At 33.9% G+C, this 20,710-nt stretch overlaps 1 protein-coding gene across 1 annotated transcript in view; it reads left to right on the top strand.

Annotated features, from left to right (window-relative positions):
* LOC148947001 (uncharacterized) overlaps positions 1-20,710 on the top strand; it is a gene marked incomplete at its 5' end in the record, with an annotated part of 46,235 nt that overhangs the window by 19,508 nt on the left and 6,017 nt on the right. Inside the window, 5 exons of the mRNA XM_089097226.1 lie at positions 597-698; positions 3,602-3,846; positions 6,277-6,405; positions 8,957-9,106; positions 16,947-17,113. Coding sequence (XP_088953352.1) covers positions 597-698; positions 3,602-3,846; positions 6,277-6,405; positions 8,957-9,106; positions 16,947-17,113 — 793 coding nt within the window. The remainder of the gene's footprint in view (positions 1-596; positions 699-3,601; positions 3,847-6,276; positions 6,406-8,956; positions 9,107-16,946; positions 17,114-20,710) is intronic.

Genomic DNA, 20,710 nt, shown 5'->3' with positions numbered 1-20,710 from the left:
GGTTGATACGATCACCGCTGGGAAAAACAAACAAAAACAAATACACACATCCGTGATCTTTCTTATGGCAAAAAAAACCAGCAAAATTTCACATTTATGCAGATAGGAGCTTGAAACCTCTACAGTATGGTTTTTTGATACGCTGAATTTGATGGTGTGATTTTCATTAAGATTTTTTACTTTAAGAGGGAGGGGTGGTTCTTCTTTTTCGAAAATCAGGCAAATTTTCTTTTGCTCGTAATCTTTGATGGGTAAGACTAAACTTAATGAAACTTATATATTTGGAATCAGCATAATAATCTAATTCTTTTGATATATCTATTGGTATCAAAATTCAGTTTTTTAGAGTTTCGGTTACTATTGAGCCAGGTCGCTCCTTACTTACAGTTCGTTACCACGAACTGCTTGATTATATTGTATGCTGTGAATCACCTTGGCTTGTATATTTGTGACTAGTAATGCAGTTTAGTTTTTTGATTTTGTGCCATAGATTGTGCTTGAAATTTTTGTAAAATTAAGACTTTTTATTAGATGACATTCATAAATTAAACAAGCAATTCGTTTGGCAGCTTCTGATTTATGATTTGTATTTTTAGTAAAAGTTTGTTCAGCCTTAGAAGGTGCAGTGCTGTCAGTTTCTCCAAGGCTGCCAAAACTCCATGATTCAGATTTTGGGTTGTTATCCTATGGAAGTCCAGGTATTTCTCATTACTAATGTGTTATTCATATTCCAGTTGTAAATTATTCATCTCTTATAATAATAATAAGATGTTTTTATCTATACATGGAATTAATCTTGATGTTCTGAAAATTATGTTTTGTTGCTACTATTATCTTTTTTTGTAGTCATATTAATTTCATTTTTTTTGTGAAGATCTTTTGGAATGGGATAACAGCTCTGAGGGAAGATTAAATAAAAAAAACAAGTTTTTTTAACTGAAAGTAAGGGACGACGTTAAAACTTAAAACGAACAGAAATTATTCCGTATATGAAAGGGGCTGTCCCCGCCTCCACGCCTCGCGCTTTACGCTAAAGTTTGACTTTCTCAAAGCTTTATTTTTTTTAAAAATAAAAAACTTTAGCGTAAAGAGCGAGGCGTTGAGGAGGGGAGAGCCCCTTTCATATGCGGAATAATTTCTGTTCGTTTTAAGTTTTAACGTCGTTCCTTACTTTCAGTTAAAAAAAACTTGTTTTTTTTATTTAATTTTTGAACGTTTTTGATTTAATGCAGGTTTTGATATTGGCTCACCTTACATGAATAATTAAAACAAAATTTGCATAAAAATTCTACTTTTATTTGGTTAAATGGCTTTCTCGAAACCTGTTTGATTTTATTTACGAACGTTTTTATTAGTAATAAATATACGTAACTTACGAATTAACTTACGTAACGAACTTCTATATTCATAGATTTTTAATACGTATATTAGGGGGTTCGCCCCCTAGCCAATACCTTGCTCTTTAAGCCAAAGTTTGAATTTTGTTCCAATTCTTTAAAAATGACCCCTTAATCACAAAGGCCGTTAATTAGAATAAATAGCTCTTACTAAAGTAATAAAAAATCTTTTGCTTAAAGTGTGAGGTATTAACTAGGGGGCGGACCCAATCATATACGTACTATTTTCTGTTCGTTTTAAGTTTTGATGTTGCTCCTTACTTTCAGTTGAAAAACTTTTTTTTTTAATTCATTTTCTGATCTTTTTCTTTAATAATGATGGGAAATCCGGCGCCCCCTTCATAGCAATATCCCTTCCCCCATGAAAAATTCATTCGTGAAAAGATCCTCCCACATAAATCCCGACCCCCCCCCACCCACCTACCAGAAAAATCCCCCTGAAAACGTCTGTATACTTCCCAATAGCCAATACTATATGTTAACATTGGGTAAAGTTCATAACTTTCAGCCCTCCTCCCGGGGACTTCGGGGGATTGAGTCATCCTAAAAGACATAATTATCATATTTTCGACCATGCTGAACAAAATGGCTATCTCAAAATTTTTTATCAGGTGACTTTGGGAAAAACATGAGCGTGGGAGGGGGCCTAGTTGCCCTCCATTTTTTAGTCACTTAAAAAGGGCGCTAGAAATTTTAATTTCCGTTCCAATGAGCCCCCCCCCCACGATATTCTAGGACCACTGGGTCGATACAATCACCCCTGGTAAAAAAAAACAACAAAAAAAAAAAAAACAAAAAAAACAAAACAAATCCATGATCTTTCTTCTGGCAAAAAATGCAAAATTACACATTTTTCTAGATAGGTGCTTGAAACCTCTACAGTAGGGTTCTCTTATACGCTGAATATGATGGTGTGATTTTCATTAAGGTTCTATAGCTTTTAAGGGGTCTTTTTCCCTTTTTTCGAAAATCAGCCAAATTTTCTTAGGCGCGTAACTTTTAATGGGTAAGACTAAACTTGATGAAACTTATATATTTGAAATCAACATTAAAAAATGATTCTTTTGATGTATCTATTGGTATCAAAATTCCGTTTTTTAGAGTTTCGGTTACCATTAGGCTGGGTCGGTCCTTACTTACAGTTCGTTACCACGAACTGTTTGATTGGGACTAGAGTCAAATGAATGAAGTTATAAAATGTTTTTTTTTTTACAATCATGTTTAGGCTCTTAGTCTTAGGTAAAAAAAAACTCATGGGCCACCTTTGGCATTTATAGAAGAACCATCTTTTGAAACATCCTACTGAAGAAATTTTGCCACTGAGCGCTTATCCCCAGGAGCATGCAAAGGAAGGTTTTGAAGGCATAGGTTGATGTAGTTGAATAAAAATAAGGTCGTCAGTAGTCTTATTAGGTACATATATAATCTACAGAATTTAGCAATTGAAAATGTAGTTGAAAACGGGTATAATATTTTAAACAAAGCCGTGGACAAGACCAAAAAAGTAACAAACTTTGAATATTAAAGGAATCCGAATATTTTGACTTCACGTCCAGAAGCCTTCATCAACAGAAAAAAATGAATTAATCTAAATTAAGTAAAACATAGAAAGAAAGGGAAAAATAAACATAAACAAAAATAACATCTTAATAACTTCCAATAACACTATGTAAATAGAACGAATATGCTCAACTGAATGATAAATCAGGTTATCTTTGGTACAGTTGGAGTTTGAGATATTTGAATAACTTCAGAGGGGCAGTCCCCTAGCAATACCATCCCCTCAGTATCTGTGAAAGTACTATTTTGCTATTTTCATTAAAGAAAATACCTTCCCAGATACCTCTTTTTTAGCACCTTCATCAAAAATGTTGAAAAAATTGCTCCCCCTCCCACGTTTTCGTAAATTGGCGTCCCTTTTTTCCACCCAAGGTACATTCGACAAAACTCCTAGGGCATTTGGGTTCAACAGAATCTGTGATGCTAAAAGTGCATTTAGGCCAACAGTAGATTTGAAACGAAGAGGAATTATCATAAATAGGAGTAGAGCTACTGCCCCTTAAATCTTCAAAAGGCCAGAGCGTCAGTGCACTTTGCTGAAAATGTCACTCTATTTCGAGTAGTGCTTTTTTATGTCATAAAATCAATAACATTCAAAACTCTTGGCTATATCTAACAGTTTTTTTCTTTTCTTTTTTATTTAGGATGTATAAAGAAGCCATTTTTTCTTGCCCTTACCAAACCAAATACCCTGAACTTGGTTGATCTGATCAGTGGACGATGGATGGAACACGTGTATCTTGGTTGCAACTACAATTTTCTTTACATGCATTTAGATGCCAATGAACAGTTTCTGTACTTTGCATCAAAAATGTATACAAAACAAGATTTATTCAGAGTTTTTGCGTGCTTTGATACTTCAACTATGGATCCAGTCTACAACTTAAAGGTGAGTTATATTATTTAATTATCTTTCTGTTTTTACTTTTCTATGTCGAAAATTTAACTCAGTTCCTTTTTAAAGCAGGTGTCTTTTTATCTAATTAACTAAAAAAAATTTTCCACAAAATAAATTTTTCGAAGAAAAGTAAAGAACTCCATTAAACCAAAAATGAGCAAAAATAAAATCAAATAATCTACCATGCGCAAAAACACCAGTGATCAGCTTCGATGAATAAATTAAACCAAAAACTAAGCAAAATTACAATATATATCCGAGTCAGGATGAAAACCAGCAGAAATTAATATGAATAGGGCTCATAACCCCTATACTTTCCCATGGCCAGAGCATAATTTGCTCTTTAATGAAAAAAATACAAATGAATGTGCATTGCCAGTTTAATATAAATATAATGATATTTAGTACTCAAAATGTTAATATTATTTGATTTATTAAAGTTATAAAAGTAAGAACATTTATATTTTTTTCAATAAGTGCAATATGTTCTGGACTTGGAAGGAAGTTTGCCCAACTTATGTTAATTTCTGCTCGTTTTGAGTTTGACTTGGTTATTTATTGTAATTTCTGTTCGTTTTGGGTTTCATTTATTTATCGATGCTGATTTGCGGTAGTTTCACGCTTCGTAGATTATTTAATGTATCTTTGAAGTAATGATCTAAGTAATTGATCTCGTTTAATGATCTTTGAAGTAATTTTTTAAAAATGGGCTAGGTGGCCTCCAATCCCTTTTAACTCTTAAAAAGTGAACTAGAATTTTCAATTTCCAATCAAATGAGCCCTCTTAAAAGTTTATACGAGCATCCCTTCCATAAGAACCATACATGCCCCCAGGGCATAACTTACAATGCCTCCCCCAGGCCCTGGGGGGTTGTTTCAACACTGGAGTTTTTGTTATATGATCTTTGAACTATTTTTTAGCAAAATAGCTATCTCAAAATTTTGGTCGGATGCATTTGGTAAAAAGGGCGTGGAGGGGGGGGGCTGGTTACCCTCCGATTTCTTTTGACTCTTAAAAGTCGAACTAGAACTTTCAATTTCCAATCAAATGAGCCCTTTCTGTAGTTTGTACGAGCATTCCTTCCATAAGAACCATATATGCCCCCAGGGCGTAACTTGCAACGCCTGGCCATCGGACCCTGGGGGGTTGTGTTGACACCGGAGTTTTATTATATGATCTGTTTTTAACAAAATGGCTATCTCAAAATTTTTATCGGCTGCATTTGAGCAAAAAGGGTTGGGGGGGGGGGCTAGTTGCCCTCGGATCATTTTGACTCTTAAAAAGGGAACTAGAACTCTCGAATTCCAATTGAATGAGCCCCCTCCGAAGTTTATTTGACGACCTCTTCCGTATGAAGTGCCTCTGGGCAAAAAAAAATAAATAATAAAAAATTGGAGCCGTATGGCCTTTACTATAGGCAACGCTATAGCATTGCCTCTGATCCGTCCTAGCCACTTCGTCTTTCTATCGCTTGTTTCTTAAAACGATTTCTTAAAGGAGTTATCAATAACAAGCATGCGAAAGCTTTTGGAAGACAATATAAACATCATGAGAATGATATCCTGACTATCGTAAATAGGATAGCCACAGAAGGGCATTTGTTTACTTACTTGTTTTGTTTCATTCCAGGGATATTTGTATCAAATTAATCTGGTGTAAAAAAAAATAGTGAAAGGGTGCTATTTGGAAAAAATTGAGTTCTAGTACCTATGTAAGCTGCGAGTCGGGTTAAGTCACAATAAAGTACTGTTTTCGGTAATGTCACTTTTTGCTGCAAAATTGAGAATTTGTCGGCTAAAATACTATAAAGTGATGGCTAATGTGTTTAAAACTGTGAATTCCTTCGCACAACAATTCCCAGTTTCTTAGGAAAACCGGATGTATAGTTGAGCATTCTGTCACGATATAAACAAACCATAAAAGGAAGAATCATTACAAAAAAACCCCTGCTCTCTTCATCTAAATAAATATGTTTGACTGAGAGTTCTACTAAGTTAGACTAAGCCTAAATTTTCCTGAATTTGTGGGCACTTTTATTCACAGTTTTTTTTTATTATTATTATTACCATGCAAATATGAAAATAGAATGAAAACTTAGATTCTATGACCGGATGGTATAGACCGGACCGGATGGTTTCAGCTTGCTTCGCAAGCTGAAAGAAAAGTAATATTAACTTGTGTAGTCTGCAAATGATTTACACTTTTATAGTAATATACTATTCAACTTCGCAGATTTAAACTTCACAGAACATTTGGTTAATAGTAATGGTTTGTTTTAGTAAAAAAATGCTATAAATAAAAATTTTCTTCTCTTTAATTCATAATAGTGTAGTTTGTGACTTTTATAACTGTTGGAAGGGATGAACTTATTTTTTGCTCTTATACTGATTTGTTTCATAATTGAATTCTTCTAATTTTAGATAAGACGATCAGTATTTGGAGAAAAAATTAGTTATGCTTCTCTTGAAACCAATTTATTGGTGGTATCAGAAGGCTCTCAGAATATCACAAAATTATACAGCCTTCAGGATGTTTTGAACCTGAATCAGGTTTGCTTTTCATTTCGCTTTCTTTTCTTTTATATTTAGAAGGCTACAATATTTTGACTACAGCTAAGCATGCTAGTTTCTAATAATTATCTCATACCATGCTATGGATTTGTTTAACTAACCCAGAAACTTAGAAAATAAAAAATAGGGATAATTGATGAAACGAAATAGTTTTGGATTTCAATTTTTTCCAAGAAAATTGACTGAATATACAACTTCATATGTTATATTTACTGAGTGCAATGAATCTTGAAATTCCAGCCAATTGTTATACATGAAAACTTCAAAAGGGTTCTAAATATTGATAAATTGCTAAAACGATTTTTCTCTTGAGTAGCGTATTTTCTAAATAGCTTCAATTTCATTTGTATTTAATTGGAAACTACAAGTATTATAACAGTTTGGTTTTATTTGTCAAAACATCAGCAAAAACAAGAAAAAACACAATAATATTATTAAGGAAAATATGCTAGTCGTTTAATATACAATAATGTTAATTCCTGGAAAATCCTTGAATTTTCATTTCCCCAGTATTATAATCATAAAAGACAAAAATACATCTGGAAAGTCGGGGGGAGGGTCTCATTTCAGGTCATTATCAGTTTGACTTGATTTTTTATTTTAACTTCTGTTCACTTTAGGATGCATTTATTCATCTATAGTAGTCTATGATATCTTTATGTTTAATGTGACTCGTCATTTTAATATATGTTCATTTTAAATTTTAATTATTATGTGACTCTATTGTTGCTCGTCCTTAGTTTTAATATGGCTCTACTTCTCTTTACAAATTTCTGTTTCATATTTTTTTTTAATTTTGTTTCAGTTTCCTTTTAATTGACATAGTTTTATTTCAAAACATGGACATAAAATGTCCAGTTTTCGGAATACTTGTAAAGATTTTTCAGTTTTCTGATTAAGATTTTAATTGTTGGAATGCGATGTAAATTTGGACAAATTTTTAATGCTCAGTCAAAATTTTCAATCAGCAATATTTTTGTGCTATTTATTATAACGATAGTTTTACTAAAAGAGTTTCGGTGGGCGAGAAGTTGGCTTGCTATTTATATGACTTAAAAAGCAATAAAATTTGATGTTCCATGAAGGTGGTAGACACCCTTGAATATGGACTGTCTAAATCCTCCATTTTACGAAAATAGTCTTTATATTTCATATTATGTTGTAACGGTTTCTTTGTTTAAATACATTCATGACAAGTTTATTTAGTAAAAAAAAGTTCTCTACATCCAGATTTCCTCGCTTAATTTTTTTAGCTTCAACTGATGCTCCCTTGGTCCTAAAATTTCATTGAAGTGTCTATATGGCCTATTGGCCTGAAATTTCAAAGTAGATCAGGCTAAGAAAATTAAAACTTTCGCACTAAGAGTCGATATAATCATATTTTTTCCCTTAAACCTATCGTCCTTGATAAGGTCTCCTATATCCTGTCCATTTAACCTGGAAGTTTGACTTGGATCAGAAAAAAGTAATGTTTAGTTTATTCTGGGGTTCCGCAAATGGAATTTTTCTTTTCAAAAAGCTTTTTTACTCTTTGATTTGTTTGACCGATTATATGTGCCCAATAAGTTAATATCGTATTCGGAACAAAACAAATTTGAGCCACCAGATCATGTGAAGTTTTTTCTCATAGACTTTGTCTGTACTGTGGTCCCCAAAGTATATTTTCTTTAAGCCTTAGCCAGTTTGAGAAATAAAAATGTGTTTGCCCCTGTTCAGGTGTCACATATTGATACATCCAATCTTCGGAATATTTTATTTTCGTTGAGGTCTATCTGACCGTCTGTACACGTCTTGTATGTCACAAGCGTATCAGAGACGAGAAAAAATTATTTTGCGCACTTTGTGACGGTATGAATCAATACAGCCAAAAATATTTTTGTTTTTTTTTCTGTGTAAGGTCCTATATTGCGAAGAAACTTTCAAGCTCATTGGAAAGACGAAATTTAAGACCTGTTTTATGTCCTGAATCTTTTAGTCTTTCTATCTGGAATGATTGACAATATGCCGAGTCAAGTAACTGAACTAAACAAAAGTATTAAAAGTCCAAGCTTATTTGAAAAAAGTTTTGCGCCCATTCCGAGACAAAACAATTTTTTCTGTGCATAAGGGTCCCCTTACGCGAAGACTTACAGACACGAGTTTCTAACTTTTAAGAAAAATTGTCGTTCTTTTCTTCCGATAAACCAGTACATAGTAGACAACAATATTTTTTCACTCTTGTCTCATTTCTAAAAATAATATTTTGAGCCATCTTGCGTCCCCAAACATTCTCTGAAAGTTGGGTGAGAATATGCTGTCTTTTAATGTACGTCATTACTTCACCTTGAATAGATTTTAAGTTCTACTGGGGCTAATGAGACCAGGGGCGAAGTTTTACCGGGGTCATACATTTAGAAAAGAAAGAAAAATTAATGTTACTTTTTCTTTTTATGTTATAAGCTATAAAGTTATTTATGTCATATTCTATGACAATTTTTGGACAACTAATAGATTCCAAGGCTCTTTATTAATTTTTTTTCTTTTTTTTTAGTTTATGGATAAAGACGAGCATTTAGGATATATAGTTGACGTTCAAAAACTGCCAGAACCACTTCTGATTGTGAAATCAACACAGTGCAAACTTATGTTTGATGGCAGCTTGCCTGTCCTTGCTTTCTGCTCGGAGGTCGACCGTTGGTCGGTGAGTTGTATTTGTTTCTGTTTATCTCGTAATACTTTTGAAAAAAAGTATATTTCTAAGCAGTGCGTAGCATTTATGAGTAGTAAAGGGGTTCCAAATAGAACATAAAAGGTAAAATACTCGTGAGTATAGATGTGCATTTTGGAATTTCTAAGAGAAGGACAGTATAAATACCATTTCTCCTTAAAGCTTGAAATCTGATTTTTTTACGACAAAATTAATGGTACCAAGTTGCTAGAGATTTCTAGAGCTTGATGTGTTTCTAGTCAACAATTTACCCAGGCATTCTTTCTAAACTTGTATATGTTGAACATCCTTTTAAATGAATATATATATATATATATATATATATATATATATATATATATATATATATATATATATATATATATATATATATATATATATATATATATATATATATATATATATATATATATATATATATATATATATATATATATATATATATATATATATATATATATATATATATATATATATATATATATATATATATATATATATATATATATATATATATATATATATATATATATATATATATATATATGTATATATATATATATATATATATATATATATATATATATATATGGGTTTCAGAAATATAATCCCTGAGGAGACCATTCCAGATTGGGGTGCAAGTATTCAGTGCAGGGTGTCTACTACTGGTAACCTGCCTGCATTTTGTCTATCCAAAGTGGAACAGCAAACGGTGGTGCAAGTGAATGAATGAATGATTGGTTGATTTCAAAACGACTATTGACAAGTTCTAATGACTAGATTCGTATTCTCGTCAAATGAATGTAAAGATTATCTATGACACGGTCTGTACCCGCATAAAATTGTGTAATACTATATACTGGACAGTCTGATATTTAGGCACGTAATTTTACTTTAAAAACCGATTGCCTGGCATTACTTACATACCATTTCTTTATTGGAAAAAAAAGAAACTTGTACTTTCACGTCACTAAAGAACTAATCCACTAATTCTTTTTCATTTTCACCAAAATTATTTCTTCTAAAGTCTAAGAAGGCATGAGTTTGGCATGAACCCTTATCTGGCTCCTTGCCAAGTCTTTCTCTTGTTGGGGGACGATATTATTTGCTTTTACTAATACTTTAATATTTGGTGTTTTGGCGTTTATGCTATGGATCCAGGATTACTACTTAGACATTCTCACTTCCCTGTTGCAACTTTTTCAAACTTTTCGACACTGATCGATTACACTTTCACTTTTGGGATTCAGACGTATTCGTTTTCACCAGAGGAAAATTGAAAAACATGTTTTCTCGCTGCTGTTAAACCTTTAAACCCATGTTTTTACTCACTCAGGTAGCACCACTGGCTTGTATATCCAGAGGTGTTAAATATTTCGAAAATGTTAGAATCCTTTAATTCAAATTTATTTGTAGTATTTCTAATCAGAGTTCGTGAAGGCTGCCGCCACATGCCACATGCCACTGGCAGTTTCAGTTGCCCTAAACATGAACTAAACCTTCTGGAATATCACGTTTTCTACATGTTAAGCCATTTCATTTTCAATTGGCAGCTAAAATTCAAAGATCTTGCTTGAACAATAGCTAAATTTGCTCAGTTGGATAGGTCTATTAGATCTCACCAAACCAGCTAAGATATTTGAAATACAGTTAAAAGTCATTTGACATTTTATGTAGTAAGTTCGTTGATGCCTGAATGTCGTTTATATTCCGTTATTAAGCAAAGTTTCTTAAGTGAAATATGGCTATTTGAAATCCCGCTTGGTAAGTTAGGGTATTGTTTTTGGGAGGTCAATCTGAATCAAGCTTTTATTGCCAGAGGTGCCTTCTGGGGGGGGGGGGGAAGGTGCCAGGACATCGACACGTCAGGACCGCTACCGTCAGAACTGTCGACGTTCTGATGGGTAGCGATTGTGACTGTCGATGAACTGACATGTCAATGTTAGGACTGTCGACGTTATGACGAGTAGCGATTGTGACTGTCGATGAATTGACGTGTCGATGTTATGACTGTTGACGTTCTGGCGGGTAGCGATTCTGACTGTCGATGTTATGACTGTTGATGTCTTGACGTGTTGATTTTCTGACAGATTTTCCTTGTCAACAAAATGACGTTTAGTGCTTATGACGGTTAGATGAAATGGTAGCATCCCATCTGGGGGAGAGGATAGGGTGCAACGGCTGATCCCTTTTACATATTTTTTACCCACCCTCTCTAGATTTGGAAAAAGTACCTTTTTTGGTGTTCTCAATGGAGAAATCAAATAAAAAACCAAATTGCCCCCCCCTCCTTCTTCCGCCTCATGTCTACATGAGGTGGATTTATATTTATGTTTATATAGATGTTAGTCCTCACATCCATATTGCCCGCTCCCATGTTGCCCCTATTCCTTACATTTATGTATATTAGCGTCTCTGTTTGTTGCACTTCTAAAGTGAAGGGATTCTTTGAGCTAGAAAAAAAAAGTCCAGTGGTAGAATGGACAATAGCACATCTTGACATAGTTATTTAACATGCCTTTTTTTGAAGCCAATGCAATTACTGCTTTTACAGATTAAATTCTTGGCCGTTTAAACAGATAACATTATATTCACTTGTTTATGTAAGCGCAATGTATGCAAAAAATGACCTTTGAGTGGTAGAGATTTTTAAAAAAATACATAAAAAGTCACTAATTAGCTTTTGTCGACAATATACCTCTATCTCAGAATAGAAAACTTATCAGTTAGTTTTTTCTTGTCTGTTTGTATTGATTCGATCTTTTCTATTATAATGTAATAGATTCTAGGAAATTTAAAATTTAGTGTATATTTATATACACTAAATTTAATGAATCAAATTTAGTGTTCCTTTTTAATTCATTTAATGAATTGAAAAGGAATTAAATTTAAATGAATTAAAATTCATTTAATTCAATTCATTCAATTAAAAATTAAAATGAATTAAAATTCATTTAATTAAAAATTAAAATAAATTTTAATCAAAAATTAAAGATCCTAACCTTTGTGCTTTGATTTCAGATTTTATTCCAGTTTTTCAACACTAAATCTTTTGGTATATAAATAAATGAGATTTCCCTGCTAAAATTGGAAATGCACGAGTTCCAGACATCTTAAGAAAAGTGGCTTCATCATTTAAAACCTTAACAGGCAAAGTTTTTTTTCTTTTTATTTCAGATGATATTCATTTTAAAGCATTCATTTGGGACTTTCTGTTGTGGACTCTATTGCAATTCTTGTGAGAATTAAGTCCTAGTTGGAAAAGGTAGAAAATCGACAAGTAGATGATGAATAAAGATACGTAAAACCCGAAGGACTCTCAAGCATGGTCGATTTGTTCAATTTCTAGAAGGCGTGGAAAATAAACTGCTTCAATCTTTGGAGCCACATTTCTAGGAATCTTCTCTCGTAGAAGATATCTTAATAACAATCGAGGATCACTCTCCTATGAAAGATCATATTGCTTCCCTAACCGAGGCGAGAAAATATAGACACTTGGAACGGGAACTTTTAAAAAAATGCAAACCACCCATTCTGAGCCAATTAATGATAGTGTTGGATGCGTGTTTGGCATTCTGCCTTCTAAAGGGGGGGGGGATAATCCCCCCCCCCGCAACGTGTTATCTTTGACGGTTGGAAATTCTTGTCTGGTAGCACGACGACTCATAGCTAGGCTGTATTTTTGGACGCTTAGCTAATTAACGAATCCTTTTCAGCCATCTAAGAAATCTTAGCAAAGAAAATATTAAAAGGGAGCTGAAAGAAAAGACTAAAAGATATTTAATGGGTAGCTAATGTCACGAGTGAATATGAAGATTATCTATCTACCTCCCGTCGATAACTGATATTTAGACAGTTGTTTTGTAGTTCTTAATGAAACATTACTATTCAAGTACTAGTCTGCATTCCTAATATTTACCACTGCTGCTGGTGTCGGTGGAATTGGGCTTTCGGTAAATTTAATTACCAGTAATATCTTTAAGTTTTTCTCTTTGATAATTGACATTCAAACATTAATTTCTAAGTCATCTACACTCGTGATGTCTACGCAGGAAATTGATTTCTGATGGGTTTTCGTAGGCTCTAATATCAATATCATCAGTATAATTGATTTTAAATGTGGATTGTAATTCATGCCGAAATATAACAATTTATTGTACTAGTCTGTATTCCTGATTAGGCAACAAATTTTTCATTATGAGGTGGAGTCCAAAGAAATAAGATTTGCTTTTGTGTCAATTAAAATCCACTTGGTGAAAGTGAATAAAAGTGCTGAGCGATGGTCTATCATTCATGGTAGGGAAGAACTAAGGTACATAGACATAGAGCACCCTGCACCGGTAAAACAAATTATTCAAAGATTTATTGCTGACCATGTCCGCTGGCAGGACTTGATGGCAATTGGGCAACTAAGATTGTTCATATTATATGAGCTATGCCTACTGCGAAAGCCTACTGGAATTACAATAGAGATGACTAAGATTTTTCGGTTGACTCATAACGGACAATGTGTAATGGCTACTGGACTTTGTTTCAGTCCGGTCTTCATTGACAGATTACGGAGTCAAAACCAAAGAAGACAATATGTTTTCTTCCCTGGGGCATGATTGCATCATACCGAGAGTCCTAGAAGAATAGAAAAGGGCGTGGTTGATAGGGAATCAAATATTTTAGTGACCTTTGAAAGTTACCAAAAAGATTGGAGGGCAGCTAGCCCCTGTCCAACGCCTCTTTTCCCATAAGATATCAGATCAAAATTCGGTAATATTAGTTTGGTTTAAGTAGCTGAAAGGTACAATAATTTTATCTTTGGGGAAGACAAGACCCCCTATTTTTGTGGAAGAAAGGACTACAACTCACGTAGTTTGCCCATTCAAAGCAAAACAGGGGACTAAAGTCGCCTGAACTTGCAGATGAACAAGCATCCTAAGCCTAATAAGACCGCTCGGGTAGAGTGTCAGGCACGTTGACTGAGTTTCAGGATTGACACATGACCACCAAGTTGCCTGGAGTCGCAGTCTTTATCAATTGGGTGGGTGACCCCATTGACTAGCCAAGACAGTTACATTAACACAAAATTACTTAAAAATTAGTTGACCTACAAGTCACTTGGACTCGTAGGCGAACAAGATACTTAAGCATAAATAAGCCCACTTGCCTTGAGCCTTGGCTTGGTTAGTTCATGTTATGTTAGGCCCCAATCTATTAGCTCAGACAGTCACCCTAACACACAATTAATTAAAAATTGGTTGACCAACAATTTGCCTGAACTTGCAGGTGAACAAGTGACTTAAGCCTAATAGGACCCGCGTGCCTATAGTCTCAGGAGGGATGAGCGATTTTTTAGGATCAACACATGACCGCCAAGCTGCAGGTGAACAAGCAACCTCAACTTAATAAGCCTGCCCGTCTATAGTCCTAGGCAGGCGACCAAATTTATAAGCCAAGACAGTTACACTAACTCAAAACTAAATAAAAATTGGTTGACAAAAAAGTTGCCTGGACTTGCAGTGAAAGCAAGCGACCTAAGCGTAATAGGGCCCGCCCTATAGTCTCAGGCGGGTGACTCAATTTTTGAAGCCCAGATAGTCAGGAGCCTGAGGCTGCGAGTCCAGGCGTCTTAGTGGTGATCTGTCAATCCTAAAAGTCGGTCAACCTGCCCGAGACTCTAGTCGAGGAGACCTGTTAGGTCTAAGACACTTGTTCATCAGCAAATTCAGGCAACTTCAGTCCCATATTTTGCTTTCAAGCCCAACAGTCCTTAGACATTGCCCGTTATGAGTCAACCCTAAACTCTGAGTCATCCCTGCTTTAATTCCAGTGGGCTTTCCCAGTGGGCATAGTCCATAAAACATGAACAATCTCGTTTGTCCAATTGCTGGCAAGTCCTACCTGTGGACATGGTAAGCTATAAATCTTTGAATCATTTGTTTTGCAGGGGATGGTATTCTATGCCTATCTACCTTAGATCTACCCTAGTTATGAACTATAGAACGTCACTCAAGACTTTTATTCTCTTTCACCAAGTTGATTTAATTCAAATTCAAATTTTAATGATTTATATATCATCAATATAATTTATTTTAAATGGGCTATTAATTCATACAGAAATATAAGTATTTATTGTATTAATCTCTATTCCTCATTAGTCAACAAGTTTTCCGTCGTGAGGAGGAGTCCAAAGAAATAAGATTCACTTTGTTGTTTTTATCTACGGCTCATACCCCATTTCAGCTGGTTTTCATTAACTTTGGGCAGAGTGTTAAAAATATTTTCGTAGTCTTTGATAGTCGATTACAGGTCACAGGCACAGAATTTAATTTCATTTGGTAGTAAGTCCCCAAAATTAGTTAACGTAATTTTCCTCGGCAAATCCAATTAGCTTTGGATGATCATGTAATGAAATACCTTACCAAGATTTTTTTTTTACATATAAATTCTAAACCAACAAAATTGAATAGATCTCGGAGGAATAGAAACGAAAAAAGTAGGTATTTTTACTTTTGTTTTACCTTCACATGAATTTCAACAAGGCTATTGATTGTCTTATCGTTACCGCTTTTAGCTTTGGCTAACAACCGACATGTTGTTCGTTCTATGTTTTTTATAGTTCTAATCTTCAATATAGTGGGAATACAAATAAGGAAAACGCCAAATTTTAGAAGTATGTTCTGTTTTCTCTGCTTTTGCTGCAGACAACTAACATGTACTCATAATATGACTAGGTACTCTATTTGAGTTGGAGGAGGAGCGTGCGCAGCTGTAATGGCTTGCTGCTGCAGCACGTTGTTGGTGAATAGTAGTAGTAGCAGCAAGAGTAGAACTTTACATTAAAAAAAAGAAAGAAAACAGGTCATTTCCAACCTATATCTAAGATGTTAGTGATGCGTTAAATTGCAATATTTTTTTTTACTGTATTCTTTTCTTCGGCTTTGATTTGCACAATTAATGCTGCAGTTCATGAGGAATAAGTTTATATCGCTTGCTATGTAGTGAAACACTAGTTGGCACCCATATATTGGGGTGCCTTAAGCTATTGCCCTATGTATATATTTAGCCTTGCTTTATGTCCATCGATACTGGCTCTATTATTGCCTGATTGTTAGAAATACATACCAAAATTTATAAATTGGATTTTATTAAAACTGTTCAGTGAAGGTCATTAATCATACAATGAAACAGAATTTGGGTTTTCGTGGTTATGAACAGATTAGGAGCTCTGGCCCTCCCTCTACTTTCACCCAAAAATCTAAAGTTTAAGATTTCCTCCATAATTTGCTTTTTTTAAATAAATTGCCGTTTTTATTTCTTGGCCTTATAGCCTATGACTTGACAACCTCTAAAGCAAAGCTGTTTTCAAAACTTCGTTTTTTTCTCATAGTTAAATCTATTTTTAACAAAAAATTTCATTCCTGTCCTCATTTCTGCTCTCCATAGCTTCTTCACATCAGAATTATTTGTTTACTACCAACCCTCTTTTAAATTGCGTGTTTAAGAACTACTTGAGGCCTTGAGCTTCTGTACGTTCTGTAGCTGCTATAGCGCAAAATTAAAAAAGCGAAAAAAAATATAGTTGATTTATTGTGCCATCTGATCTGCTTATTTATCTTTTTGACAAAAATATAGAGCGGGGTTTGCTGTAAGTAATTCGTTGAATATTAATAAAATGTTTCGATATTGAAACGTACTCTTAACTTATCTTGAATATAATCAGAGGTTTCGCTACTAAAACATCACATTTCTGAAAAAGTGTAAGTATACGATTTTGCTTCAAAACAGTTCGTTTATTTAAGCAATCGAAAATGTTTTTCAGATCGTCCCTGTGAATAATCTATTGAAAAATAACATAAATGGAAAAAATATTCTGAACTGTGGGGAGGTGTTTATATCTGACGAGGATATTCTCTCAGATAGGTCTTTTACATTTCATCCTGACATTGCTACATCCTCACTGATAATCAATGGCCACGGAAAGTTTAGGTAAGTATTTATTTCATTTCATTACAAATAACTATATATAACCATATCCACACACGCGAGTGATGGTGGATTTATAATATCCGGATATGCTCTCACCCTAGAATTTGTTGCGCAACATACTCTAAGCTTGAAACACAGACTAAACGAAACTCTTCTTCTTTCAAGTGGATGTGATCCCTTTTTGTATTTCCTCCTAAAAACCAAGATTGACTGTGTAAAGTTCTGGCTATATTGATTCTTCTTTTCAACCACATTTTTTATTTCCATAAAAAGTGTCAGTTTCTTTTGGGAGGATTATGGCTTCTTTTTTGTATAACTAAGAATTATGTTAAATACATAGTGCTGAATGTGAAAGTGCTTATTTTGCAGTGGTATGACCTTTTGTGATGCATTTTTGCCTAGGACTGTGGTAGTAACCCCACGATGTGTGTGTCAGAGGTTAAATACCAGCTCATTATAGTTGACAAATGTCGTAAATCTGTCAAACCAAAAAAAGGGGTTTTCAAGATTCTAACCTATGAATCTATTGAGCCAAAAATGTTGATAATTCCTTCCCCCTGCATCTCCCAATATATCAGATCGGCCATTGTGTGTAACACGGTACTTGGGTTTTTCAAAATCCTGCCGAGCTCAAAAGGTCAACTATCACTCAAACAAACAAAACTTAAAAACAATAGGGATTTTTTTTTTTTTCCAAGACAGTGCAATTTAAATCGGTGAATATTTCGGCCCTATGTCCAAGGGCCGTCTTCAGCACAACATTAAAGAAAAAATATATATAAAAACAACTTACATTAAAATACCAAGTTTAAAAACTAAAAATGCTTTTAAAAAATCTTTAAAACAGCCCCAGTATCCTTACTTCAACGAAGTTCAACCAGGACTGATAAATAAAATGATGAGAGAGGATGAATTCATTCAAACGAAATAAAATGAAATTATTAACTGCAAGTTTTCAAAGCTAATCTTGCTTTTTTAGCAGCTAGTCTTAAAGGCCTTTTTGTAACGGGTTCAATACGGGATCATTGACCGTGCCCTGAACATTTGCTCCGATTCATACATAAAAGCAGAAATAAATTTTATCAGAGATATTCTTTTTGGCAACGGATATCCCATTCCTTTTATCAATAATACGATTAACCATAGACTAAAAAGACATTTTCGTAAAATCAACGATATTTCACAATGTGAGGCTCCGGAAAAACCCTCTAATATAATCTATCTTCCGTACATCCCAAGAATCACCACAAAAATTAAAAATATTTGCACAAAAAACAATCTGTATTTACTTTTCACCAACAATTTTAAAATTACAGATTTCTTAAACTCCGGTAAAGATAAAACCCCAGTTACTCGCCAAAAAGGGGTTTATCAAATACCATGCGATTGTGGCAATTACTACGTTGGCAGAACTCATCAGAATCTAGAAAAAACGGATACACCAGCATAAAGAAAACATAAACAAAGCGTTAATTGCAAATAGTTCTAATAACTCCTTTGATTCTGCGTTAGCTAGCCATATATTTGATAATCCCACCCACACAATACTTTTCGAAAATGATTGTCACATCATCCGTAAACTTGTGATAAGACATGTATTTCGCGAATTAATCGAAATTAGGCTCAAAATAAATAAAAATACTTCATTAAAATTTGACCCTGGATAATGTTCAATTGATTCCTTGTGCTAAAATTTAATTAAAAATGATCTAACAAAATATTTTATTAAACCAACTGAAAGTAGTATTGAACCCGTTACAAAAAGTCCTTTAAGACTAGCTGCTAAAAAAGCAAGATTAGCTTTGAAAACTTGCAGTTAATAATTTCATTTTATTTAGTTTGAATGAATTCATCATCTCTCATCATTTTATTTATCAGTCCTGGTTGAACTTCGTTGAAGTAAGGATACTGGGGCTGTTTTAAAGATTTTTTAAAAGCATTTTTAGTTTTTAAACTTGGTATTTTGATGTAAGTTGTTTTTATATATATTTTTTCTTTAATGTTGTGCTGAAGACGGCCCTTGGACATAGGGCCGAAATATTCACCGATTTAAATTGCACTGTCTTGGAAAAAAAATTCCCTATTGTTTTTAAGTTGTGTTTGTTTGATATGGAAAGGCAGTGTGGTCTTCGTCAATATTTACGTCAACTATCACTGGTCTACCACAAATATTTCAAGTTTATATTTTGATCGTGTATTTTGCTTTATAGTCACTGCTTATGTGAAAGTTGTGGCTACTCCGTCAGAAGCAAGTAGATGCTTCGAATCCAAAATGATTCAAGTCTCCCTGTGTTCCGCTAATTATAGTGCTGTTCTGTTTTTGGCTCTGTGCTGTGTTTTATCAAATATGTTTCCTATGCCCTACAAATTATTGATAAGTTGGTCACAACCATACCCAGTAATGTAATAAATACAATAACATAACAATTAAATAATGTAAATGAAATTTGTATAATAATGTAAACTTTAATAGATGGATGCATGTTTTACTTTTGTTTTCCATTTAGATCGCAAATATCTTAATGGCAATAGACACCTGGGATTATGGCACAATTATGGTTTTTTGTACAAAGCAAGGAAAAAAAAACACCAAAGCATCGATTTCTTGATTTCTGAATTTTATTATATAATTTAAACATTAAGTAAAACCGAACCTTCGAAAAAACGATGAAGTACAGAAAAAAGTTTTGTGGTCAGACTTAACAAAAGAACTAAATGCGCTGCTCGTAATAAAGAGCCATAACCCTTCAATGTATTATTTATACTTTTTTTCCTGGAGCTACTTCACATGGAGGGAAGGGTCTTAGAAACTTCGGATGGGGGCCGATTCGATTGAGGATTGAAAGTTCTAGTGCCCTTTTCAACAGCCGAAATTGATCGGAGGGCGACCAAAGGGCAACACACTATGTGCCTGCAGGTTGTCAAAAGAGTGTATCAGCAATGTCTTAGGAGCGTCTGAGGAAATTAAGGTGAAACTTTCTGGGCATACTCAGGGGGATGTTGAACTAACCAAAAGATACTGTTTGTATCGTAATTCTTCAAAGTGGTACTTTTACTACTACCTGTAGTAATGTAGTAATTTTACCTGTTGTTTGTTTTGTGTTACTACTACTACTGACTATTACTAGACTTATTCACTACTTGCGACTACTACTACTACTTGCGACTGCTACAACTATTTGTGACTACTTCTTCTACTCGCGACTACTATTACTACTTATGGCTTTACTACTCCTTGCAACTTCTACTACTATTTGCGACTATTACTGCTTCTTGCGACTACCACTGCTTCTTTTAACTGCTATTAATGCTACTACTTGCGACTAGTGCTACTACCTGCAACTACTACTATTACTACTACTTAAATTGAAACTTTCTGGGAATCTTGAGGAGGATGTTTAACTAAATCAAATGATACCTTTTTTTTAATAGGTTGTCAAAAGATATATCTCTAGCATCTCAGAAACAGCTTGGGATACTAGAATGAAACTTCCAAGGAATGGCTAAGAATATTAAGTTTAAACTTCCAGAGAATGTTGAGAGGGATGTTCCACTCAATCGGAAGACATTTTCTGCATCAAGTTGGCTAAAATGACT

The sequence above is a fragment of the Artemia sp. Qi Xiang Cuo genome, chromosome 11 (genome assembly GCF_049724085.1).
Source record: "Artemia sp. Qi Xiang Cuo chromosome 11, ASM4972408v1, whole genome shotgun sequence".
Lineage (NCBI taxonomy): Eukaryota > Metazoa > Arthropoda > Branchiopoda > Anostraca > Artemiidae > Artemia > Artemia sp. Qi Xiang Cuo.
The sequence above is the reverse complement of the archived record's forward strand: the minus strand, read 5'-3'. Positions and strand labels throughout refer to the sequence as shown.